This window comes from Phascolarctos cinereus, unplaced genomic scaffold, assembly GCF_003287225.1.
Source record: "Phascolarctos cinereus isolate Bilbo 61053 unplaced genomic scaffold, phaCin_HiC Scaffold_4;HRSCAF=312, whole genome shotgun sequence".
NCBI lineage: Eukaryota > Metazoa > Chordata > Mammalia > Diprotodontia > Phascolarctidae > Phascolarctos > Phascolarctos cinereus.
Genome location: NW_027555847.1, coordinates 237,995,536 through 238,022,778, shown reverse-complemented (window position 1 = coordinate 238,022,778; position 27,243 = coordinate 237,995,536). Strand labels below are relative to the sequence as shown.

Sequence of the window (27,243 nt, the reverse complement as noted above, 5' to 3'; positions counted from 1 at the left end):
TATACTACTAATGATGGAAAAACTTCCAAATCATAATATCAAATCAACTTTGACCATTGGGGACCAGATGGAAATTAAGGTCTTTTTTTAAAAGAATAATAACAGCTACAATTTGCATGATATCAGAAAGTGAAGAATTAAGAAGCCTTTTGATGAGAGTAAAAGAGGAGAGTGTGAAAGCTGGCTTGAAGCTGAACATCAAAAAACTAAGATCTTCACTTCTTGGCAATAGAAGGAGTAGAAATGGAAGCAGTGTCAGATTTTACATCCTTGGGCTCAAATATCACTGCAGATGGCGACTGCAGCCACGAAATTAAAAGACACTTGCTCCTTGGAAGGAAAGCTATGGCAAATCTGGACAGAATATCAAAAAGCAGAGACATTACTTTACCAACAAAGATCTGACTGGTTAAAGCTATGGTTTTTCCGCTAGCAACATATGGCTGTGAAATTTGGAGTATGAGGAAAGCTGAGTGCCACAGAATCGACTTTCAAACTGTGGTGCTGAAGAAGACTCTTGAGAGTCTCTTGGACAGCAAGGAGATCAAATCAAGTCAATACTTAAGGAAATTAATTCAGGCTATTCACTGGAAGGTCAAAAACTGAAGCTGAAGCTTAATACTTAATTTACTACGTAATTTAATTTGTTATTTAATACTGAAGCTTTGACCACATAATGAGAAGATGGGACTCATTGGAAAAGACCTTGATGTTGGGAAAGATTGAAGGCAAAAGGAAAAGGGATGGTGGGGAATGAGATAGATAGATGGTATCATGGAAATAATGAACATGAACTTGGACAGATTTTGAGAGACAGTGGAAGATGGAAGGGTCTGGCATGCTATGGTCTGTGGGGTAACAAAGAGTTGGACATGACTGAACAACTGAACAGCCACAAAAACAACAAAATTCACATAGAGCTTTGAGGTTTACAAAATGGTTTATGTACATTGTCTCATTTGATGGGCATTCCCTGTCTTACCAGTGGCTTGGACCATGTTATTTTTCAAACAAAGCTGCACTGTCTCCATTCTAAGACATTTCAGCTGCTTATTAGCATCCTTGATTAACCTTTCCCTATTGCAGAATTGTGTTGTTGTTGTTGTTTAGTTGTTTCTGTTGTGTCTGACTCTTCATGACCTCATTTGGGGTTTTCTTAGCAAAGAAGTGGAGTGGTTTGCCATTTACTTCCTTAGCTCATTATATAGCTGAGCAAACGGAAGCAACTGGGGTTAAATGACTTGCCCAGGGTCACACAACTAGCAAGTGTCTGAAACCAGATTTGAACTCCAGAAGATGAGTTTTCCTGACTCCAGGCCTGGCATTCTATCCATTGTGTCACCTAGCTGCCCTAACTCCAGAATCTTGGCTTCCATCAATACAGATGCCTTAGGGGCTATGTAACATCACAGAGTCACAGAAAGTCCAATTCCCTTATTTTACAGAAGAGGAAACTGAGTCCCAAAGAGGTGAAATAGTTCTATTGTGGGGCAGAGCTAAGGCTTGAATTCAGGTCTTCTGACTCTTAAGTACTACCTTCCTGCGATTCTTAAGGGAAACTGTGACTAATTTCTCATGGAGCATATGTGCACAGCTGCCTGGAGACATCCAAAAGAGGGTTCAACTTGGTCAAAGCTGATGTTTGATTTGCATCAATTGCATCAATCCTCTTTTCCCAGCCAGTTAACAATTGAGAGCCTTTTACCTTGCTTATCAGTTAAAAAACTTGCAAATGCAGAGCCCATGATGTGATATATACACACATATATGTACATATATATGTGTACACATATACATATACATATACACACACATATACATACACATACACATACGTGTGTATGTGTATGTGTATGTGTGTGTGTGTCAGAAAGACCTGAGTTCAAATCCAGTCTCAGACACTTAGTATTTGAGTAAGTCACTTAACCTTTCTCTGCCTCAGTTTCTTCAGCTGAGAAATAGGGATAATAATAGCACCTACCTTGCAGGATTGTTACGAGGATCAAATGAAATATTTGTTGTTGAAAAGAACTGCACAGTACCTGGCACAGTAGGCATTACATAAATGTTGATTCCATTCCCCTTCCATTTCTCTCAACATTCCCTCTTTGCTCACTTCTAAACTAGCCATCCCTTCATGGCAGCTATAAGTTAACTATGGGGCACCCATGAAGTAGCTGCCCTGGTTCTATTGGAAAATTCCTTGGCCCGGCCTACCCACTCCCTGCTCCACGTCACCTCCTGAGTGCAGGCTCTTTGCTCTGGGTAGTGATAGTGAGTTAGAGCCCTGACACAAACTCCACTTTTCATTTTGGGTCACACAGAGTGGGCAGGTGTGAACAAGTTGAGATCTAGTATCACAGACTTCACATTATCTTTCTTCCTAAACCAAGGACTGCCCTTTGACGGACTCCAAACTCCACAGAACACATCTGCTTAATAAAAGGATTTGTTCTGCAAAATTTGGACTTCGTCAAAAGGCCACACCTAAAGACCTAGAAGGCCACAGTTTCCCTACCTCTTTCCTAAATCTTTCCTTTTCCAAATTTCTCTATTACTATTGAGACCATTACTCACCTTCTGGTGATAGGTTTGCAGACTTGTCATATTCAACTACTAACTTTCCTAGAGATACCCAGCTGGCACAGTGGGTAGAGAGGTAGATTACTGGGCCTGAGTCAGAAGGACCTGAGTTTAAATCCAGCCTCAGATATTTAGTAGCTGTGTAACTCTGGACAAGCACATAACCTCTGTCTGGGAGCCATTCCCAGGGTTCTTGAAAAGATCAAGAGAGATAACATTTGTAAAGCACCGAGAACAGTATCTGGCATGTAGTAAGTGTTTAATAAATGCTTTTCCCCCCTTCTTTCCTTCCCTGCTCCACATAACCATCTAAGTCTTGTCATTTCTACATCCACAGTATGCCCGCATCTATTCCCTTCTGTCAACTCACACAGCCACCATCCCAGTTTAGGTCCTTATCCCCTTCACTTGAATATTGCGATCCCTTCTTAATTGGAACCCTTGTCTCAAATTTCCACCACAGAGCTACTCAAGAGGACTCCAGGTTCGTGTTCATGTTATTTCTTCCCTAAAACTGAGAAATTTTTCAAAGGCCTTTCTTCCTTATTCTAATCTATTGTTTTTCTTTTTCTTTTTTCTTTTCAAACAATGTCAGACAGGGGAGGAAGTTGGAATTGAAGTCCATCCATATTTGAGTTAGAGATTTTTCCTAAGCGTTGGCTCCTTCCTGTGAATACATTGCCCAGCTGAAGTTATCTTGACTCAATTTTGTTTGAACCAAGAGTCAGAAATCCCGTTTCTCTTCTGTTTTTCTGCTGCAGAAATCTCTCAAATCCCATTTGGGAATCTCTAGAAAGGAGCAACCAAAAGCCTTCAATCACAGTGAATCATTTTTAGACAATTGCCTATTCTCTTTTCTTCCCCCTCCCTTCCAGAACTGTACTTAAAATCACTAATGTTCTTTTACATTTGGCTTCCTTCCTCCTCCCCCCTGCCCCCATGCCTGTTGGTTGGTTGTGTGTGGTAATTCAGTGTGGTATGCAGCCACAAAGGGGGAGATTCCTCTAGAATATCTTCGGATGTTTACATTTGTGCTGTCTAGTCTTTGTTTCATATCATGTAAGCCAGTAAATAAAATATGCAGAGGGAAGAAAAAAATCCCCTGGAGGGAGAATCTGGAAATTTATCCATCACCATAATTTTTTTTTTTGTGGGGGTATAGGGGAGGGAGATGGAGGGGATGGGATATAGCCATCTTTACATGTTTTACTGGGGTTTTTTTCTGGGTGTCCTTTTTTTTTTAGACAGCAAAGAGATCTTTTTCCTAGACTGCACTTTTCTTCAAGCCCTTTGGTTCACCCCTTCTGTAGCTTTCCTGAAATATTTTTCTCCTTAGATAGGGCTATGTTCTTTTCTCACTGCACACAGCCAGCAGTGACCCAAGGGTGGAGCTCCCTTTGAAGTCACTGGGAGATCTGCACTGGAACTAGCCTTCATTGAGCAAGGAGTGAATGTAGCCCTGACTGAACATCTTTTATCCTGGAGGCTTTCATGCCATGAAATACATATCAAAGGAGGATTAAAAATTTCAAACCAAACCAAACTGAATGTTGTTAAATGTTCCATCCTTTTCGTATGTGTATACCAAACCAATTACAGAGTTAAAGCAAATGAGTTGCACATTTTTCCAGAATAGTCTTTTTCAGAGAACAGCCAGTTTCAGATAATGCCAGAGGAGGGAGAAAATTGTGTTGTTATCCTTGTTCTGCTCTAAATGTGTACCAGGACTGTTGCAGAGTTATAGGCTGACGTGGACCCCGTTTATTCCTTAGTAATTTTTTTTACATAAAAAGGAGAGAAACTATACGTAATCTAAGGAAGACAATGGATATGTGGTCATGAGCTGAAAAAGTGTTTTTTCTGAACTTTTGTGCAATTGACACAACATCTGTGAAAGGGAAAAAAAAGCTTGTACAGAAAATAGAAATTAAAGTTGTTATGGGAATTTTTTATTTCTTTTCATTCCTCCTGCATCTTTTGGTTAGTATTAACATGGGACCAAAACCTATTCCATGAGATGTAAAAATTTACTTAGAGCCTTTAACATTCCTTAGATAAGAAGCCAGAGGAAGAATCTCAACTGTCCCTCACTCCTTGACTACATGTAAATCTTCCTTCTCAATCAGACTATTTGTAGTCTTTAAATGTAGTTTAATCTGTAACCTGACTTAGTTTACCATCAGTTTGTTTGATGAGGTTCGTTTCCTCAGGGGATATATGAGATTATGACTCTGTTTAAGTTTGTTGAACTTTTATGACATTGAAGAAAATATGGGATTTTGGACCTACCTTTTCTTTAACTTTTATGGCCTAAGAGGAATATACAGGATTGTAATACATAAATGAATTATTTCTCTGTTATTATGGCATAATTTTTCCTATAAGAAACCTTGTTAGAATCCTCATAATAGGTTGGGTTTTCTTTGAAACCTGAACCTGTGCTTGAGCATAATAATAAAACCTAGGTTTTTTTACCTCCATAATTTCTGTGTTGTGGTAAATATATATTTGGCATTAGTTACCTACCACATGAACTCAGAGAGGAGATTATTTTGCCCATAACAAAGTAAATATTAAAAGATGAGAAAGATACTTAATATGAGACAGAAAAAAATTTCTGCACAATTTTTCATTTAGTGGGCTTCTGTTGTTTAGGCAAGAAATGTAGAATTACTATGTTTATTCCACAATAGGCATACAGACAGAATAAGGGAAAGAAAAGAATTAGAAATTGATTTTATCTGCAGTCGGAAATAAAAGTAGAATTAAGCATTTAAATAAAATGCTGCTGTTCTTAAGACTATCAATTATATTTGCTTTCAGAATAATGAAATGCTACTGTTGTGAATGCAGATGACATGAAAATAATGATATTTTTAAAAAGTAGATCCCCAAATTGGGACACTAATGCTTTGTTTAGTGGAGTTGTGAACTGACTCAACTATTCTGGAAAGCAATTTGGGACTATGCCCAAAGGGCAATCAAACTCTGCATAAACTTTGATCTAGCAATACCACTACTAGGGTTGTACCCAAAGAGATCATAAAAAAGGGGAAAGCACCTACATGTGCAAAATATTTATAGCAATTCTTTTTGTGGTGGCAAAGAACTGGAAATTGAGGAGATATCCATCAATAGGAGAATGGTTAAAAAGTTGTGGTATATGGATGTAATGGAGTACTATAAGAAATATAAGTACTATAAGAAATGCTGTAAGAAATGCTGAGAAATTTCAGAAAAACCTAGAAAGACTTACATGAATTGATGCTGAATGAAGTGAGCAGAACCAGGAGAACATTGTACACAGTAACAGCAACATTATGCAATGATCAACTATGATAGACTTAGCTCTTCTCAGCGATACAATGATCCAAGGCAATTCCAAAAGACTCATAATGGAAAATGTGTTTACATCCAGAGAAAGAGCTGATGGAGTCTGAATGCAGATTGAGGCATATTATTTTCACTTTGTGTGTGTGTGTGTGTGTGTGTGTGTGTGTGTGTTTTCCTTTTGTTCTGTTTCTTTCACAACATGACTGATATGGAAATATGGTTAATAGGATTGCACACATATAACCTATATCAGATTGCCTGTCCTCTGGGGGAGGAGGGAGGGAAAGGACAGAAAAATTTGAACTCAAAATCTTATAAAAATGAGTGTTGAAAACTATCTTTACATGTAATTGGAAAAAATAAAATGCTATTTGCATATATTTACTTATATGACATGAAATCCTAGAAGTAGTAAAGTAGGTAAATGCTGAAGCATCTAGTGTGACATAGCAAATGAGGACACGCTAAGCCATCACTTCCCTATGTATGTTGTCTTATTAGAATGTAAGCTCCTTGAGGGCTTTCTTGCTTGAATATGTGTATATCCCCAGCCCTCAGCACAGTTTAAGCTTAATAAATGTTCATTCATTCATTTGGAAATAAAATACAAAGAGGTTATTTACTCATTACTGGTCCACTAGCATTAGAACCTCAGGGTTCTTCACACTACACGGTGCTAATATCTGCAGTTCTTAATAGCAACTTCTCAATACTGTCATAGGCTAAAATATTTTAGAACCAGCTCTCCCTGACAGCCAGGATCACCTTAGATCTTCAGTTGCTTTCTTTTGAGTATTTACATACAAAGACTAAATTGACTTTTGTCTTTGGAAATAAATCAACCAAACTTTTGACAGCGTTCTTAGGGAAAGAAAGATAAATTGGTTTTACATCTAATGGTTTATTGTTTATCTTAGTAGCTATTAAAAATAGATAACCAGAGGCTAATAATGTTAATGGTACCTTTCAGTATTAGAAAAAAAATCAATTGTCAGTGGGCATAGCATATATGAATACATTCTTTTAGGTTGAAATTTTTCATAATCTTTCACAGCGTTTTAAACACATGGCTTCTAAGAAATACTTACTTTTCAATTCAAGACTTTTATGTTAATGATGACCACAAAGAACAGGTTAAAACATAAAAACATTTTAAACTTCATACAATTATAAGAGAGCTCAAAGGGACATATTATGGTCATGAGAAAAGACATGCACAATTTGTCAAGGTTGATAAACTTCCCACCAACAACTTTTACATATATATTCCTTTGAAATTTGGGGGAGAGCAGCAGTTAGATAGATTTCCAAATGGAAGTAATTAAAATTGCATTGAATTGAGCTATTGACTAATCCTAGGCTATTAATCAGGCTAAAAAATTCTACGATCAGAGCTCAGTGTTCTGAAGCACTGTAAAATAATAGTATTTGTGATCAGTGATGCAAGTAGCCACAATTAAGCAGCTCACTTGACAAATGAGAGGGTACACTTTATTTTGCACTTAATTGAATTGTTGTACATGCTCGGTCACCATTGTCTGCTGCCTTTCATTTTAGTTTGCAGCCATTTGAGCACACACATTTATTAAGAGGAACAATTAAGTCTGCCTTGGCCCTTGGCTGTATAAGTGCAGACAGTGAAAACTGGGCCACAAATTAGGACTCTATGGAGTACCATGGATATTTCTCTAGACATAGTTCCAGTTTTCCTAACCAAATTTTGATAAACAAATTCAAACCCTGCTGTGGAATTATATAACACATTTTTTTTTAAAAAGGGAAAACTTGAAAGACTTCATATAACTCAGTGGCTTCTGATGGGCAGAGAAGAGAATTTCAAAAATAAAATTGAACATTTAATCTGTTTCATGAAAACCAAAATTGATTTATTCTTTCAAGCTAACGAGGAAGGTTTTCTGCTGGTGGCACAAGGGATAGAGCTCAGGATTTGGAGTTAGGAAGACCTGAGTTGGAGCCTGCCTCAGACATTTCACTAAGATGTGTAACACCAAGCAAGTCAATGTCCCTGGCTTAAATTTTCTCATTTTATAATGGGGTTAATAACAGCACCCACCTCACAAGGTTGTTGTAAGGATCAAATGGGTTAACACATGTAAAGTGTTTTGCACACTTTAAAGTACTATATGACTTCTAGCTGTGATGATGATGATTGGTTTCCGGTGGCCTTTTCAGAAAAGTCAAACCATTGCAAAAAGTATCCCATCCTATTCTTTATTTATTTTTTAATTTTTTTTGTTGTTGGTTTTGTTTTGGTTTCTTTGGCTAGGCAATGGGGTTAAGTGACTTGCCCAAGGTCACACAGCTAGTAAGTGTTAAGTGTCTGAGGCCGGATTTGAACTCAGGTCCTCCTGACTCCAGAGCCAGTGCTCTATCTACTGCACCACCTCGCTTGCTGCCCCCAACCCCATTCTTTACTAGGCAACAAATGGTGGCACTTGCTGCATATCTCTATTCACTTCTGGGTTAAACAGAGATTTTCAGGGAGAAGCCTCTCATGGATGATACCTTTGTCAATTAGTAAAAGGAGCAAACAAGCTAAAATTCAAATCTGAAAGCGTATTTAAATATAAAGAGACATTTTAAAAGTTCACTCTCACTTTTTACCTGGGCATATCAGATATTATGATTGTAGAGGGGCCCTGAACCACATAAATGCATATTTTCATAAAAATGCATGACATAAGTCAGAGTCACCCAAAGATGGCCTTTCTCCCTGGTTCTTGGTCATCTTAGGCTTTACATCCAGTTTCCTTAGTTATCAAATGTAGGTAGTAACAGCTTCTTTACCTACCTCACAGAGATGTTGTAAGGATCAAAGGAGACAATAAATAGGATAAAACTCTTTGGCAAGTAAAAGGCATGGTGTAAATATAGCTATATTTTGTACTATTGAAAGCTTTTTTTTCTTTTTATGGAAAAGCTTTCTCTTCAACATTCTACTTGATCAAACCTGTGCCTCTCTGCACACAAAATTCTGAATTTTGTGGAAATTTTTTAAAATGAATTTTGGTACCGTATCGTTAGCACTGGAAATAAATTTGACTTATTTTGGAAATTAATTTACCTTAAAGGGCATGTGTAAGCATATTCTATATGACACTAAAGAAACGGACAGCTAGTGATTAAAATCCTTTCTATACTCCACTTTGAAGGTCTACAGCCCAACATGGGGGCCATGGCCATGGACTGGCCCACCAGCGAAAATAGCCAGAGTATGACCAGCAAATTAGAAAGTGGGAAGATAAAGTTGTATTTCATTTCTCTGTGATAACCAATCATCTCTGGCCATACTATCTTCAAGTTTTGTCACTTTTGTCACCAGAACTGCTGTACTTCACTTTGCTTTATTCTCCTTATTCCATAGCATCTTCTTGCCAGCCCCCTGGTGCTACATGCATGCGTACTCTCACTGCCAGCTCCAACCTCTTCCAGTTCTAGAACCAGTTCTCCAAAGTAGTATGTCAGTCTACTTCCAAAGAGCCCCTGTCCCTCATTCCTCCTTTTTGTGCCTTCCCATTAGAATGTATGCTCCTTGAGGGTAGGGACTATCTTTGCTTATATTTGTAACTCAAGGACTTAGAACATAGTAAGGGCTTAATAAATTCATTTTCTTTCATTCATTCATTCATTCATTCATTCATTCATTCATTCATTCATTGTCTTCAACACAACAATACCACCACTATGCTTTATGGATGGACCAAGTACTCAGAATAGCTCTGATTCCTCTCTGACTTTTCCCCAAACTCTGGCCAAGAGACCCTACACCCTACTGCTGAGATAACTTTGTGGCTCCTGCAGGAGCCCCCAGCAGGTAGAATCTGTGCCCTGGGATACTGTCTAGTGAGTAAGACTGCCCCAACATTTTTCTTTCTTTAGATTGAGAAGCAGAGGATAAATAGGTTGCAATGTGTGTCACAGATGTCATTGCATTATCTTGCCTTCCAAATGTATCCTTTCTAATTTCCCTTTTCCCTGCAGGGCATCACCAATTTCCTGGGTTCTCAACCTTCTTCTCCTCTTGACTTCTCATTCAACTAAAGCTGCTCTCTTAAAAATTACCAACAATTTCTTAACTGCCAAAATATGATGGCCTTTTCTCAGTACTCATCTTTCTTGACCTTTTTGCAGTATTTAATACTGTTGACCACTCTCTCCTCTTGGATACTTAACTTTCTCCTCTATGGATTTCTGAAAATCATACAAGTATGTAACCTATTAAAAAAAAAAGAGCCCCTCATATCTGCACACTTTAAAACTTGGAAACATTTCCAAACTTGATTAGAAATTTTCCAAATGAAGAACCAGTGAAATTTGAAACTTTTTGTTAAACATTGAAAAAATGCAACACCTTCCAATTAGTTTATAAAAACAAATGACTTATGTCAGAAAAGATGTAAACTTACTAGCTGAATTTCAACAAATAATCTTTTCATAACTAGTGGATGGGATTGGAAAAGTGAGTATCATGATTTAGTAAGTACCAACAATGATGCACTTCTTCCTTTTGGATCTATATATCTTTGTGAGGTATCTTTGCTAGCTGTGACAACCATTAAATAATGGAATGTACTAAACTTCCAAGTGAACCTTCAAATCACAAAGTGATTTGCAAAAATAGTGAGATATATTCCATCACATTTCTCTCACTAAAAATAGCATTATTATTATTTAGTGAGAGCAAAAGGTTTTAATACTGATTAAAACCAAAATATTATATTACTTTATCTCAATCTTTCATTTCTATTTTGCACACATTTTATATTGTACATTATTATTACTAGAGTAATACATGTATATAATTTATAAATAAGCAAATATTCCTGTATTAGAGATGAGTGCATAGAAATTTTTTACTGATGGGATACACAATCAAGAAACTTTAGGGATTCTGTTAAAAGATTTGGCCCCTTCTTAAGAGGTAAGGAACTCCTCCTTTTGTTGAAGCAGACAAGAATGATCAGGCTGTGTCTCTGTTTCAGACCCTACCAGTGTGGTCACTGCTCCCAGTCCTTCTCCCAGCCTTCTGAACTGAGGAACCATGTGGTTACCCACTCCAGCGACAGACCTTTCAAGTGTGGCTATTGCGGTCGCGCCTTTGCTGGGGCTACCACCCTCAACAACCATATCAGAACTCATACTGGAGAAAAACCCTTCAAGTAAGTAACTAAGACATGAGATATTTCCCCCTCTCATCTATTTTTAGCAGCTTCTCCTATGTGCAGGGAAAAAGAGGAGGGTCCCCAGCACCATACTGTCTATCTCAACCAACTAATGATTAAGGCACTTGGAAGATCAAAATCCAGACTCTAAGAAGAGTTGTATTTTTTTCTGAGAGATTGTTAGCAGGCTTTATTCTGTATATCTGGTTTAGTTTTGGTTCAGCCAATTAATAGCTATAGGACTGTGAGCAAGTCACTTGACCTCTTTGAAACCTCACTTTACCTTTAAATGAGACAACTTCTTTAAGTCTAAGATTTTGAGTCTAAGATTCAAGAGGACAATCTCTGAAAAGTCCTTTGAGGCATATTCTTTTCATCCACTAGAGAAGTATAACTGTAATTAATTGACAATTGAATAATGGCTACAAAGGGAAGGATTTTCTTTAAGATATCTAGTGAATGGCTTTCCTTCCACTCCCCAAATGTACTAAGCTACTTCGTTGTAGGCATGAGACTGATCATGCCTCCTGATGTTTAACCTTAGATCAAATATTGTGACTGTTCATTCAGGGTGCTTTTAGGGCTTCAAAATTACTATGTTGATGACAGAACAAAAACCAGAAACAAGAAACATCATTGTCCTTGTCAGGGTTTCTGCTGATAGAAGAAAAAGTAGACTTGAACATTGGCAGAGAAAGAGCATCTCAAAGAACAATTTTAGTTTTAGCTGAGACAAAGACATGCAATGGAAATCATAGCTTTGACAAGGTTGTAATGATCCTTGATATAGCTCTTACTACTTATGTATAGAGCACTTCATTGTTCTGAAACCTTTTGAATGTCTCAATTATTTCCCATACTACTCTTAATTTTTTTGTTTAAGAAGGAAAAAGGAAAAGGGCATGGGGATCCTGCATCAGTTCCCCTAGTAAGGGACAAACCTAAGAACTGAAGCAAAATTAGTACTGTGTAAAATAATGAGAAGATTAATTCCTATGCTCAGTCTCAGCCACGAAGAAGGACAATGCTAACAAGACTGTTTCTTTAAATAATGTGTCATTCTTGATATCTGGACCCAACTAGCAGGGAGCAGTATTATTTTCTGCCTGAGACCAAACAATGACCTGGATAAGAATAAGTCTGACTGATTTGGCCCCCAAATATCCTTATTGTCCTGCCAATGGAGGGAGAAATGAATGAAAATTTTTTTGTTTACCTTTTTTCACTATCAAGGACAGAGCATTTTCTTTTGACCTAGTAAAATCTATTTCTCTCTTTCTTGGTTTCATTTATGGCATTAATTAATAATGGAAAACAATGGCAATTAGTATCATTTGGATTCTATATAAAGAACAATAGGCCAGATGCTGACCAGGTGTGAATCTGTCTCTTCCAACATGGAATTTATCAAAGCCTTTGGCCTTTGACAGCTCGCACATTTGACCATCAAAGAGTCACAAATTCTGCCCTCACCTCTGTGGATGAGAATGATGATCATCTTACATTTTCCAGGATGTTGATCATAGAGCTTTGTGAGTAGGCTTTGCCAGGGAGCACCTAAGCATCTGCACCTGGGCCTTTCAAAGTTAAGCTCATTAAAAAAAAAAAAGCAGTTCATAAGAGTGGACCAAACATGGTGCTAGGAATCAGATTGATTTTTATCTGGTAGCTGTGTAAATAGATTTTAGTAATTAATTGAAGAGGTTTCAGGGTCAAAATGGAAAATAGATTTCTATTAATGTTAAGGTGTTACTTATGTGTAACCTCGTTGACTCCACTCAATTTCCCCCCCTAACAGCCTGTTTTTGTCATGTTTCCAATAGATTTAACATTTTTCCTTAAATTTAATTTATCATATTAAGATTTCATGAAATGATGCTTCTCTTAAAATGTGTGTGTGTGTGTGTGTGTGTGTGTGTGTGAGCGAGAGAGAGAGAGAGAGAGAGAGAGAGAGAGAGAGAGAGAGAGAGACAGAGAGACAGAGAGATTTAATTGGTGAAAAGGAAGCAGTTAGCTAGGCCGGTATGAAGTGAGCAGATTTCTTTTTCTTCTATTATTGCTTATGTCAAGGTATCTTCACGCTATTTGTAGTTTTCCTTCATGACATGCTACATGCCTAGGGAAGAGCTGTCTAGGAATCCATTCACCTTTCTGTAAGGAAAATGGAAAGTTAAGTCCTTTTATCTATACTATTCAGTCTCAGCATTAAGCAGTCCTGAGGCAGTCATGTGTAGTTCATAGATATCCATACCCATTTGGATTTCATAAATATTACAGAGATGCCATTATACCATCTCACAAAACATTCAAAAAATTCCCACTGCAGCAAAATGGGATTCATAATAAACATTAATTTTATTTATAAACATTAATTTTATGTATTCATCTAATGGGGATTAACTTAAAGACTGTATCTTAAAAGAAGAAAACTGCATTTGAAAAGGTGAAACTTCTAAATAGTAGGCCTTGTGTATGTGTGTGAGTGTATATGTGTATGTGTGTATATACATGTGTTTAGGGATAAAGATTAGATCTGTGATTTCACAGGTATAGGAAATACTAGCGTAAGGAAATCCCCTCTATCAATGTAGGATGGCATCTTCCCTATAACTTATTACAAGTTATATTTTTAGAGAGCTTCCTAGAGTGCTGAGAGTTTAAATGACTTGCCCAGGGTCACACAGCTCGTGTAAGTCAGAGGCAGGATATGAACATGGTCTTTCTGACTTTGAGACCAGCTTTCTATCTATTAGGCTGCCTTTGCTGAATGTGTTTGTGTGTGTGTGTGTGTGTGTGTGTGTGTGTGTCTGTGTCTGCGTACATCTCTGACAATTGAGTATCCAGTGTCTTAATTGGGACGTGTATATGTGTATTAGGGGAGGGTCCAGGCTTCTGATTTCATCAATGTAAAGAATTCTCTCTACTGTTACAGACCAGAAACTCATCTGAGATTTAGAAAGTTTCCTGGGTAACTGGGATGTTAAATGACTGGCCCCTGTTTACACAACTAATGTGTGTCAGAGTGAAGACTTGAACCCAAGTCTTCTATTTCCAAGGCTGACCATCTCTCCAGCAAGCCATGCTGTGTGTGTGTGTGTGTGTATGTATGTGTGTGTGTATACATATATATATATATATACATATGTGTGTGTGTGTGTATATATATGTATATATATACATATATATACATGTGTGTGTATATATATGTATATACACACACACACACACATATATATATACATATATATATATATGCATACACATATATGTACATGTGTATAAAATCAAGTTTCTTTTCTATTTCTCTGTTTGGGCAAGGGATCTTCTGTATAAGGCATCGAGTGAAAACAAATGCTGAAATTTATTAGGAGACTTTTGCTGAAGTGATTTTTAGAAGTTGGTGAGGATTATAGAAGCAGAAACAAAAAACAAAAAACCTAAGTGGCTAATCACGAATGAGATTTAAAGTCAAGAGGTCTGAATTTCTTTTATTGCTTTACTATAGCTTTGCATTCTAATAAACATCAACATTTACTAAGGAGCACATTTCCCGACTCACAAGGATATTGTGGGAGAAGTATTTTATAAAGAATAAAGCCCCATGAAATGTGTGTCATTATTATTATTAATTATACATCGTAGCTCTTGGGTGTAGACCACAGTATCCAAATCTATCTTTAAACTGTACTCTCAAGAATGAATAGAAATTTACCAAAAATGAAAAGGTCAGAGCTTGGTTTATTTTGCAGGATATGTAGGACTAGGACGTCGTGGGGAACTAGCTGGTCATATAACTATTTATGAGTTATTGCAAGTCATAGAAAATGTGTCCTGAGGACAACATTCTCTCTCTTCATTATAACTGGGCAAACCTCAAAATACTCCACATAGTTTATTTGATGCCTACCTCATGCTTTTGCCTTTGGAATCTGCAGTCAGGCCATAAATGTATTCAAGGAAATGTTTTTCATCTCTGGCTTGGTTACAAAAAGAAAATAACTTACCTTAATATTTTGTACCTTAAGTATCTGGTTCAAACATCAGAGGCAAATAAATAAACTTACATTGAGTTACTACCTACCTGTTTGCTGGGCCCTTGACCCAGGGCTAAATGTAGTATGCAATTCAGGTCGACAAATATGTGGTATAGGTTTAGCATTTTTACTGCTTCCCTTTTGAATTATAAAAATATCCCATTTTTTCTCTTCTTTTTAGCATAAGGCAAATCCTAAATTATCTTCAGTAGTAAGGAAGCTCTTAATATCCTGTGAATATTGCTTATTAGCTTTGCCACTAGTAAGCTTTCCATTAGCAGTCAGTGAATTGCAAATTCACTTTTAGCAAAGACATGTACTAAGGGGGTATTGTAAGATGAGTTGGTACAAAACGTTCCCCCCCAAAGTCTGGGGCAGACTGTTCCACAAACACATAGGAGGGGAGAGTGGGCTTATGTTTGGGGTATGATGGTAGTGGGAAATATATGATAGTGGGGAACTCACAACTCTTGGTACAGAGGTCCTTTTTCTCTTTGTAGGGTCCTCATGCAGCTTCTATTGGGTAAGCTCTTTGCTGGACAGTTTGATCAGCTGCCTTCCAAGATCTGCTTATTTCTTAAGTCCATAGCTATCACTTATCTCTACCATGAGGGGTTAGGCCAGGGGTGTGGCCTTGAGGTTGCAGGTTCCCCACCTCAGGGTTAAGCTTTCTGAAGCTCTCTCTTCTCTTGTGTGACTATCTCTCCATATTTGTGTCTTTCTTAGTCCATCTCTCTGCTTCCAGGTGGGTGCATTGTAAATTACTGGTCCAGTAGCTTCAATGAAATGGTCCTTTCCTTGTTGCTTTCTTATACAGGTAAAGGAATCTTCCTTCATAAGATACTCCTAGGGCTAGAATCCTCCTACTCCCAAACTGTTGAACACATGAATTGGGTTTGTTTTTATCTATAGGTCCCAGAGGCATAACTCATTCTCTCAACCAATCACAATATTTCCTTCTTGAGAGATAGTTTGTACCTGATAAACAGATCATAGTAGAGATTAAGCTTTTTTTTTTACATTAAAACCTAATCAAGTCTATTGACTGATTCTGTGATATACCTCAACTGAGGTGTCTTGATCTTAATGAAATTAATTAAAGTGTGTGTGCATGTATGTACAAGCATGCATGCATGGATGCATGTGTGTATGTATATGTGTGTGTGTGTGTGTGTGTGTGTGTGTGTGTGTGTGTGAACGTGAATGTGAATGCCACCTCCTCCACTCCTTATAGTATAATTACAAACACTGGCCTCCTTGCTATTGCATGAATAAGGTACTCCATCTTTTGGCTCCAAGCATTTTCTCTGGCCATTCTCCAAGCCTGGAATGTTCTTCCTCCTCATTTCTGCCTTCTGCTTTCCCCAGTTTCTTGTAGGTTCCAACTAAAATCTCATCTTCTACAGGAAGCCTTTCCTGTTACCTCTTAATTCTAGTGTCTTCACTCTTAATTATTTCCTCTTTATGCTGTATATGGCTTGATTTTGCATTTTTGTTTGCTTCTTGTCTCCCTCGCTAGATTGTAAGCTCCTTGAGGGCAGAAATTATCTTTTGCCTCTTTTTTGTATCCCCAGTGTTTGACTGTGTCTGACACATAGTAGACAATAAATGACTATTGACTAGCTGAAACTGATCAGCCACCTACTTAAGTGAAGAATGAGTTCAAATCTAGTCTTATGACTTTCAGACTGATACAAAGTCAAGGACCAAGATTATTTCATTTTTCTTTGCTATCATTTTTAGGACTTTCTGGTTTTATGTCAAACTTTCTGGTTTCACTGACAAAAACTCTGCCATGCAAACCAATTCAGAACACGAAATACATTACTCCCATTCCGTTCTTGTCTGTGAAGTGCACAAGGAAATGTTCAAGAACATGTCCTTCTTTCCCACTACTTTGCCATTAACATCATCATCTTTTCCTCTTCATCCCATCATAGTGGTATGAAATACAAAGACATGTACTGGGCTTGAAAGCTGATCAGGATTAGTTTGCCAGTACAAGTGCTGTATTTTAACTTATAGTTTTCACTGTGTTTACTTTTTTTTTTTTTTTTAGGCAATTGGGGTTAAGTGACTTGCCCACGGTCATACAGCTAGTAAGTGTCAAGTGTTTGGTCTGAGGTCGGATTTGAACTCAGATCCTCCTCATTTCAGGGCCAGTGCTCTATCCACTGCGCCACCTAGCTGCCCCTGTGTGTTTACTTTTGAATTCATGAAATGATACCAGAGAAAGGGATATATTCCATCAACTCATGAACACCCAAGGGCATGCATGCTAGAGCCAGTGCCTACAGGAGAGATTGTTAAATTTTCAGGGTGAGCATTTACACCTTGGAAACTAGTGAGCACTATAAATTGGGGTTTCATTTATTGGAAACTAGTGAGCACTATAAATTGGGGTTTCATTTATTGTTTTGTTAGTCATCTTGCAGGCTTTACAAAAACAGACAGTGGTGGGACGATACTCATTGTTCCCTGGTCTGGACTTATAGGAGTGATGGAGAAAATGCTAATGGGAAGATTAAACTTAAAGTGTCATGAGTACACTTTTCCTCCCTGGAGAGCCAGTTGTTAAACTTTTATCGGCTTGCCCCTGAGAGCATCTAACCTGAGTACTTTCTCTCGTACAAAAAGATCACAACTTCCTTTGTCCAACCTTTTACTGTGCAGATTTGTGATGTAAAATATTTATTAACTCACCTGATTTTGTTAGTACTCTACCCATGTGAATCTTTAGGCTAGACGTGAATCTGCCAGTAAAGCAAACTAAATCAGCAACTTGTTCTACTCACCTCCTCACTTTCTACTCACCTGCTCACTTTCTAAGGGAGCAGACATGTAGACTACACTGGAGGATATTTTTTTTTTAGCCATGATCTTCCTGCAAAATAGTTCTATCTTGAGAACTACCACTATGTTTTCTTTGCACATACATTCTTAAGAAAGAATTTAGGAAGGAAGAAGGAAGGGAAGGAGGGAAGAAAAAAGGAGGGAGAGAGGGAGAAAAAGGGAAAGGAAAGAAAGAAACGGTTATTAAGCACTTATGATGTGATGGGAATTATTCTGAGCACTGGGGATAAAAAGACAAGGCCCAGCCATCGAAGTGCTTATGTTCTGATAGGGAGAACAATACACATAGGGGCATGGTAGTCAGCAAAGGGTGAAATCATAGGCATAGTTAGTAAAGCCATAGTACAATCAATTGACTCACCTTTTTCAGAAGCAATTATAAGTGCTGATTTAATTAATATCCCCACAGCAAAATGAGGAGAGGGGTCGAAAAATAAGTGCAGGGAAGTGTGGAAGGAAGATGGCAGGGGAGCTTAGTCAGGTGGCTGGAGCTGGCTAGATGTAGTGAGCTTTCCCCCATCAGCACAGCCCCAGCACTGGAGCTAGAGCGTCATTTGGGTGGGTGCAGTATTAGGGTGGCATGACAAGAAGGTGGCAGGGAAGTGTGGTTGGGAGGCTGAGTCTGGCTGGGTGTAGTCAGCTCTCACTAATTAGCATGGCCCCAGGGCAGAAGGCAGTTACACTTACATTGGAGGAAAATCTAAAGCTACTTATCCTGAGTTTCCTTATCTGTACAAGGAGGAGGTTAATATAGACGAGGCATTCTTAAACTAATTCCAGAAGTGTGTCAGAGCCAGCCCTAAATTTCGGTGTATTTACACCTCAGGAATCGGCAAATGCTATAAATCAGAACTTGATTTGCTATTTTGTTGATTGTCTAGCCTAAAGAAAGTGAAGTACAAAATATTAATAATACAAATTAAATGTAAAACCATGTACGCATACATTTTCCCCTTTGGATGGCCAGTTGTTAACCATTTACCAGTATACAAATATTTACCAGCCCCCTTCATCAGTGATCTGTGAACTTACATGGAAAAAAAATCTTCATTTCAATAGAAATTGGTTTCCTTTGTAATCTTATGTATTTTACTTTATATACTTAAAAACATTATTCTCAGGAAGGTCCATAGGCTGCCATACAAATCCATGAAACACACCAAAAAGGCTTAGAACTACTGGAGTAGATGGTCTCTGAGCTCCCAGCTAGTCAGCATTAGTATGAGTAGCTCTTTCCTTATTACTGGTAGTCTAAAAAGTATATCTAGATGCCTACTCACATGGTTTCTTCCAGACATGTGAGCCTGAACACCTTACTCCATAAACACTCTATATTCAAACCCACGGTATTGGAAAACCAAAATCCCAGGTTAGGTATTAGTGCTATGCTTCATAATTGTCTGAGCTAATCCTCTCACTGAAATTGATTCAAGTGCCTTCATGATAAAAAGGAATATAATAATTTGAAAGTCTGTCAAGCAATGAAAGGTAGTATATTTTGACACACTAATCCAGTAACTAATCAGTTTTCTAATAAACAATCAGCAATACACTAATGTGTCATCAGCACTTCAGAAGCTCTGGAGGGAGGATGATCTGCGCAGAGACGTTAATGAATACACCAAAAATCATTAAGTGATCAATACTTCTGAGTTATTTTCATTGAGCTGATAGGTCTGATACATTAAAGCTGACATTCTACATTTGTCAAGATCACAGTGCAGTTTTTAACAGTGAAGCAAGCTGCTAAAAATAAACCTCGAAAGACAATCAAAGAAACACAACTTATACACACTTGACACGCTCAGCAGGTGCAGGGACCCTGATGAATGAATACGAATGTAATCCAAGAACTCTAACTCCCAAACACACAATTCCTCATTAAAAGCTATGTAAAAATTTCAGAACTATACACAAATCCTTGGTCTAAATTTTCACAAATAATTATTTGGTGGCAGGACACCTGTAATTTAGAGAAGAGTAGAAAGCAAAATGCCCTGAAGGTAGTAGAGAGTATTGTTTGCCTGAATCCCTGGTGGTGGAAGAGGAATGTCTGAATTCATCATGATGACTGTAATGTTGAGATTTCCAGGGGGTAACTTCATGAACAAGGATTTTAGGATAGTTGATAGTGGGAAATCCTTTGTAGCTTCTTTTTCTCTGAAGATATAAGGAAGGGAAATTATAAGCATGAAAGAGTGCAGCTAAATGTGGAAGGCAGCCATTCCTGATAATTGGCTGTGCACTGAGCACCACCGTGGCTCACATGATAGCTGACTGCCTATAATGTTGCTTCTTTGCACATAAATAATTGCATCCATTGGTGGGCATCGGTGTTTGGAGACAAACTTTTTTTTTTTTAAGTGAGTAAACACAGAACAAAGACTGGGAGATCTACGTAGCTCACTGCTGTGGGATACCATCAGTTCTCCTAGAGAATATTCTTACTTCAAGTAGGGACTGGAGATATCGTGAAGAAGAGGAACATTATTTGTTCTTCTGCAATCTTGGGGTAGGTGAAGTAACCCTAGGGACCCACATGTTTTGGCTTTTTTTTTTAAGCCTTGAAATATATAAATGCTGTATTTTTGCCTAAAGTAAAGTTGGGTTGTGTTAATGTGAGCAACTTATACAAAAAGCAATGAACCTCCCACAAGCATTGCAAACAAATGCAATGCTTCCTCTTTTTTCCAAACTAAGAGATGATCACCCTGGGTCTCCTATACTCACAGAAGTTGAAATCCTGATTTTAAATTAGCAGAAGGTGAAATTCTATTTGTCATCAATTTCTTCTTGGGGTTACAGAGCAGAAAACTGCAGACAAGCTGCTTCTTTGATGGCTCACTCTTAAAAATCTCTTTTTGTTCTTTATCTATTTGAACTGACAGTGATCAGAGCTACAGCCGGACAGGCCTCTCTGGAGAAATCACCTTCCCCCTGCCTATTGACAGATCCCTCTGTTCTGAATCAGACAGGCCTTGTCCCATCATAGGCATCAAGGCCTTGGAAGGAGCCACCAATTAAACCTCTTGAGCCGGTAAAATCTGAAGCCACTTTGGAGTGTCTGTTCTGATTAGGCAGGATGAGACAAAGCCCATCACCCCCCAGGAGCAGCTCCCTGGTCTCAATTTTCTCTCTTGCCTCCACCAGGTGCGAGAGGTGTGAGAGGAGCTTCACGCAGGCCACCCAGCTGAGTCGACACCAACGGATGCCCAATGAGTGCAAGCCAATAACAGAGAGCCCAGAATCAATTGAAGTGGATTAACTGATTGACTGGTTGGAATTAAACTGCAAGGAAAGTCATGATTAAATGTCACGGACACTTAAGCAAAACCAAAGATTTCCTCTGAACAACTTTCAATCAGCCCCAGAAAACCAAAAGCAGTAATAAAATAAGTAAGATGTTAAGAGATATTGATCCTGGCATGGAAGTGAGACCAGGAAAGAAATTATTTATTTATGACTAGGGATGAGACTTATTTCAGTGGACAAGTAACCTGGGACAGCTCACATTCCTAGGCCCACCATGTATTTGCTTTATTTCTAAAAGCTTTTTAAAAAATTGTTATTTAGAACCAAAGTGAGGAATCTTATGGGTTCTTCTGCCCACAGTTATGACTGAAAATGCACATGGACTTATTTCTCACTGTACTTTTTTTAGTGGCTTGACTTAATGGACCTAGATGTAAAGTCCTTCTTTCTGCTGGCTCCTTTGGGTTTGGCTTGGTGCTGGCTGTGATAAGCAATTATAACACCTGAAGGGGGCCTCTGGAAACGGAAGCAAGAACCTTTAGTAAGCAGTGTTAACTTCAGACGGAAGGACGTTTCATTTCCATGGTTTCCATGCTCACCACTTCCACACTTTTTTACATGGCTCCATTCCCTCAACATCCTGGTCTTGTAGAAGGAGAGCCCAGAAAAGGAAGAAAATGATGTAAAATTCAAAGGTGGGAGAGAGGGGGGAAAGGACAGAAGAATTATTTTTGTCCTGTCAGGTATTGTTGATAAGGAGGGCATTTTAAAACTGAAGAGCTTCATAAAACGGTATTATTGTTCCAAATCAGCTAGCAAAGGAAATTGGTTTTCAGTAACATTTTAGCTTATAAAACTCCAAAATAAAGTTTGTCAATGTGAAGCCAAATATCCAATATTAGGTTTCAAGTATTTTTTTTTTAATTGTTGCAGAGGTTCAGATGATCCAAGGCTCAACCTTCAAAGCTTTCATTATTTCTTCCGACATTTTCTTCCCTCAAAGTCTGGGTAGGCCTTGGATTGCTTTCTCATTTATTCGCTGAGTGCTGGAGTTTTTGCTTAAACCCTGATACCAGACAATACGTAGAAAGAATAGGTCATTGAGAGTGCTGTGTTAAACCATAGAGGTCAGGGCTGTATTTTATTAATGGGGATTTATCAGCCCAATTCCTCAGGCCCTTGATTAATTCTCTTCCTTAAAGACTGATAGATTAGAAGGAGAAAGCCCTGTGGGCAAAATTTCACAGTTTTCTTGTTTTGAGAGCAAAGAAATCAGTATCCTAGGGACCTAAGTTCACTTCCCTCTGTAACAGGCCTGTGGATATAGCTGGTACAGAGATTGACCCAGTACTCTGCGACTGCTCAATAGGGGCTTCCCATGACCATTCTTTGGAACTCCAAGAAGCAGGAACACATCCAGCCATTATACCTTTGCTAAACCCCCAGCTTGGTACTCGCTCCTCAATCTGACTCTGTCTCCAAGGATTCTCTTGACTGTAGAAACCTCTCGTTTGTAGCATTTCTAAGTCACGCACTGTTGGAACATCTGGCATTTCTATGGCTAACACAAACTGCTAGCTCTCTGTTTTCATCACCATATAGAAACATATTGCATTGTGTTCAATTGATTTTTAAAGGGACAGAGAATGACATGCTTACCCTGAATAATGCTTTCCTTTTCTCAGTAAAGTCTTTTTCTAATTTTACTTCCTCATCTTTAACCCCCCCCCCACTAATTTCCATATCTAAAAAAGAATAACAGGGCTACAGCTTGGCTCCTATTAAGTTCTCAGTTCTTAAGAAAATGTTACCGCAGTTTTTATCTGCCACAGGGAAGGCTGTCTAATTCAGACATCTAGTTCTTAATCTTAAATCACCTAAATTCTTCCAAATATTCTCTTGCTGTCCTTTTTCTTGATTAAAAAAAAAAGATTCTAGGCATTGCCCACCTGAGGTGTTGGGAATCTTTATTAACTTGTAAAATCCTCCGCACAATGGAAAGAATAGTAAAGGAGATGCCCAGAGATTAATTCAATGCATGTCTCCCAAATGAGCAAGAATTCCATAATTTGGGGATGGCACATTTAGGTATAGTTTTTGGAAGAGACAATTAGAGTTGAGGGGCCTAAAATTTACTTACTCAGATTTTTGAGTTAGATAGATTTGGCTCAGCCACTCGGCTCAGCCACTCATCTCAGCTCAACAGGGCTTCTCTCGTATGAATCCTGGTCTCTGCATACTAAAAAAAGAGAAACCTTTCCTTTTCTCTTGGTTCAAAAAACCTGGAAAGGAAAAAAAGAGTTTCAGTTATAATTAAACTTACAACCCAGAAGTCTATGCTAGTTGATGCTGAACACAGATGGAATACTGCAGGCTTTTTCATTCAACTTTTCTAACATTCTGACCTCACTTATCTATTTTTCCCCTTTGATTATTAAAAGAAAGTTTTGGCATTTATTTGCCCTCAAATTTGGCAAGGAAATATTTTCTGTCTGAACAAATAGGAAATAGAAAAGCAGAATTTTTCAGGCGTACAGACACCCTTGCAGTTTTAACACTTCCAAGAATCTCACAGAAGTCTGTAAACAATGTCAGATCTAACTCGGACAAAATGAAGCTAAGAATTAAGATAATTACTGAGATAATTCAGCCTTAAAACAATTTCATCTGAAATGTACAGGGCCTAAAACTTGCACAGAGTAAGTGTTCAATAATGTTTACTATCCAGATACTCAAAGCTAATTGAAAAGTCTACTTTAAGTGTCCAGACAATGGTATCATTTCTGTACTTTGCCACTTCGGTGAGGGAACACAGAGAGAGAAAGTGTTGGTGACAATTACTAGCTTCCAATGGTGGTGATTTTTGGTTACTGTTAGTCCTCTGGACCTGTGATTTCATCAGCAAAGAGAACTCCTGCAGTTATTTGCCAATAAATGGCTGTGTAAAGAACACCTAAAAACTCTACTTACAGAAGGAAAAAGATGGTTGGTATGGAAAGCCATATTGCTAGTGTTGAATACATCTATCTCAGGCCTCTCCCAGAAGTGAGCTTTATCAACTTATCCTTACCATTAAGCTATACTGAAACAAAAAGAGGACAGTGTATTCCATCAATATACGACATACCATTTAAGCACATGTTATCTCTTCCTCACTTACCACTCAGACAAGAGTCTTCTGAAAACTATTGTAAGGTGAAGAGAATATAGATATCACTGCATTGTGATAGGAATTGGGCTCTGAGTGTTCCTAGTTTTAAGAGGCAGTATTGAGCATTGTCTCCTTCAATATTTAAGAATATTTTCTAAGCCTGTATTTTATTTTACTATTGTTAGTGTGAGACTGGGTCTTCTTATCACACCAAGGCTGGAAAAGCAGTGGCCACTCATAGATCCCATCCCTATAGCTAAACAGCACGGAAACTTTGACCTGCTCCATTTCTGACCCGGGCCAGTTTGCCACTTTTCAAGTAGTCTGGTTGCCACCATATGGGTGCTGAACTTGGTGTGATCACCTGATCAGCTTTACCCCTGCTGCAACCGAGAACTCCCAAATTCAAGCAACCAAGCAGCCTCAGCCTCCTCAGTGGCAGGGATTATTACAGCCTATATCATAAGTCTCCTTGTAAGCATTTCTTTTAGGACTTGTACTACGAAGTCCCCAACTTCCCCCTAGTGAAGACATGATAAGTTGTTATGCAGCTCTTGTTTTATTTAATAGACATAATTAAATTTAGCCAGTACCTAATGCTATGGTGTTAGCAATGTGGTGGCTATAGGGAAATATATTGGGGTTCCTGCCTTCCAGGAACTTTCCAACTAATATTTTCTTCTTCTTTGACACAACCCATCCCATTCCAACTCATTCTTTCAAAGAAGTCTGAGACTTTATCATCCCACTAATTTTCCTTCACTTATTCATTTAGTGAATCAATATTTTTGAAACTCCTACAATATGCTGTGCTAGGTAACCCCCACAAGAAACAAAATAATTTACATGAGTTTGTACGTTGGGAAAATCAGTGTTTTCATTCTAGGCAAGTGACTATTTGTGTAAGTATTCAGTCCTTTAGGGTTCAAGAAGTCAGAGATATTGCAGTATGTGGAGGACAGAGGAGAGAAAAATCTCTTCTCTTTTGATTAGAAAGTGAATTTAAGAGTGAATTACTGTGCATAACCAGGTTGGCTTTGATTTGCCTGTGTAGACTGAATCTTGGAAATGACATCAAGAAGTCAGTAAGCCACTAGGTGGAGGGAGAAGAGGATAAGTACCTGTATAGGTTTGACTTGTTTTCTTATTACCTACTGTGATAACAGCAGAATACTTTCTCAGTTTGTGATGACCTCCATCTATTTCTCTCATAGCTGACTGCCTCCAGTGGGATTGTCTCTGATTGTATCTGGGACCCTTCTTGAGGACCTTGTTACTCTGATAGCACAGTAGATAAACACAAATTGTGGTTTTGATTTTTTAAATTACTACTGTAAGAATTCCTTATGTACCCTGAAGGAGATTTAGTTCTTCATTGGCACTCCCATAATGTGTGCACAGGCTGACTTATCATTAAAAGCTGATTACTGGTTCTTTGTTCCTGGGATTCCTAACCTAAAAAAACTGACAGACAAGGGAAAGGGCATCACTACTGCTATGCAACAGCTCTATAAACAAAGAAACAGAAGATGCCCTCACAAATCTCCTGCAAAATGATCAACTCTCCATTCCTCTTCATACTGTTTGTAGTCCTTTCTTTAAGGAAAAACAAGTTATCTTTATATTTGAAATACAGCAATATGGCACAGACATTTAAGGATGCAGAATGTCTAGGGAAGAAGGCTTAGTAAGCAACCCCTGGATCTGAAGAAAAATTTTCAGAAGAAATGGCTTTGGCTTCCTTCCTTGGTTTGGATTTCATTTGACTTTTCACAGGCTTCTTTTCTTCCTGAAGTGAAATGCTAAAAGATAAGGAAAAAAACAGACCTGCTCTAGGTGATAACAGAAGGCTCCAGAAAGCTATCGGATTTTCCACAGTAGATTAAGAGGTTAGAGAAACTGGAAGAAATAAATGAATGCTAGAACATTTATCCACCCAAGAGTGAATCTTTTGAGATTTGTCCATCGCCAGCATTTATCTGAATTAGAAAAAGAAGACAACATTACTTCCCAAAGAGAGCTTTGTATTATTGTTGGCCATCCAAGATTATATCCTCTCAGTCTCCGCGTCAGCTGTGAGATCCAGGTCCACAGAGAAAGGACAAGCCGGCTTCTGTTCTATTTCAGAACATCTGTAGAGATCTGCCCTACATAGGCTGGCTATAATGCTACAGATATGCTTAGCACTTAACACCAAAAGTCCATCTTTATCTTCTTAAGCAAAAGATTTCCATTGTTTCATTAGAACTATAGATCAACAGAAGAACAAAGAATCGGGCTGGATATTGGAAATTGCTGAAGAAACACTAGATCCCCTTTATGAGGAAACATAATCACACTTCTTTAGCTGGGCTCCAGTGCATGCTAGTATGCTCTGCCTGTCATTGGGTCACTACATTATTAAGCACTGAAAAGATGATTCAAAGGAAGCTGAAAGTTGTTATTTCTTTAGTAAGCTGGTACCTTCTATGGCACATTTGAGCAGTTAGCAATCTCTTCCATTTCCTCCCCAAATGCTTTTCTCGGCAATCAGTTAAAGAAAGAAAATTCACTCTTCTCAAAGTCATAAATACAACTTCTAATTGAGAACAGTATGTTTTGTTATTTGTTTTTGTTTTGTCTGTTTTTAATTACCAGGCACAGGTGCAATTTATTTATGAAGTATGCTTATGGAAAGAAAATTACTCTTAAAATGAATGTCACCATAGTTGATAGTTTTAAAACCTTAGATTCATGCTGCCTGCAAGCAATCTCAGACTTCATACTGTGATACATGTGGCATCTGCAACCATGCATTTCAGAAACATAATGAGGATTGGACAACCAGGACTATGTCAAAATTGAGAGGACTTTG

At 38.1% G+C, this 27,243-nt stretch overlaps 1 protein-coding gene across 1 annotated transcript in view; it reads left to right on the top strand.

The window, feature by feature from the left end:
* PRDM6 (PR/SET domain 6) overlaps window positions 1-22,134 on the top strand; it is a 149,543-nt gene extending 127,409 nt beyond the window's left edge. The window contains exons 6-7 of the mRNA XM_021009492.2: window positions 10,920-11,096; window positions 21,137-22,134. Coding sequence (XP_020865151.1) covers window positions 10,920-11,096; window positions 21,137-21,251 — 292 coding nt within the window. The 3' untranslated portion in view covers window positions 21,252-22,134. The remainder of the gene's footprint in view (window positions 1-10,919; window positions 11,097-21,136) is intronic.
* The last annotated feature ends 5,109 nt before the right edge of the window (window positions 22,135-27,243 follow it).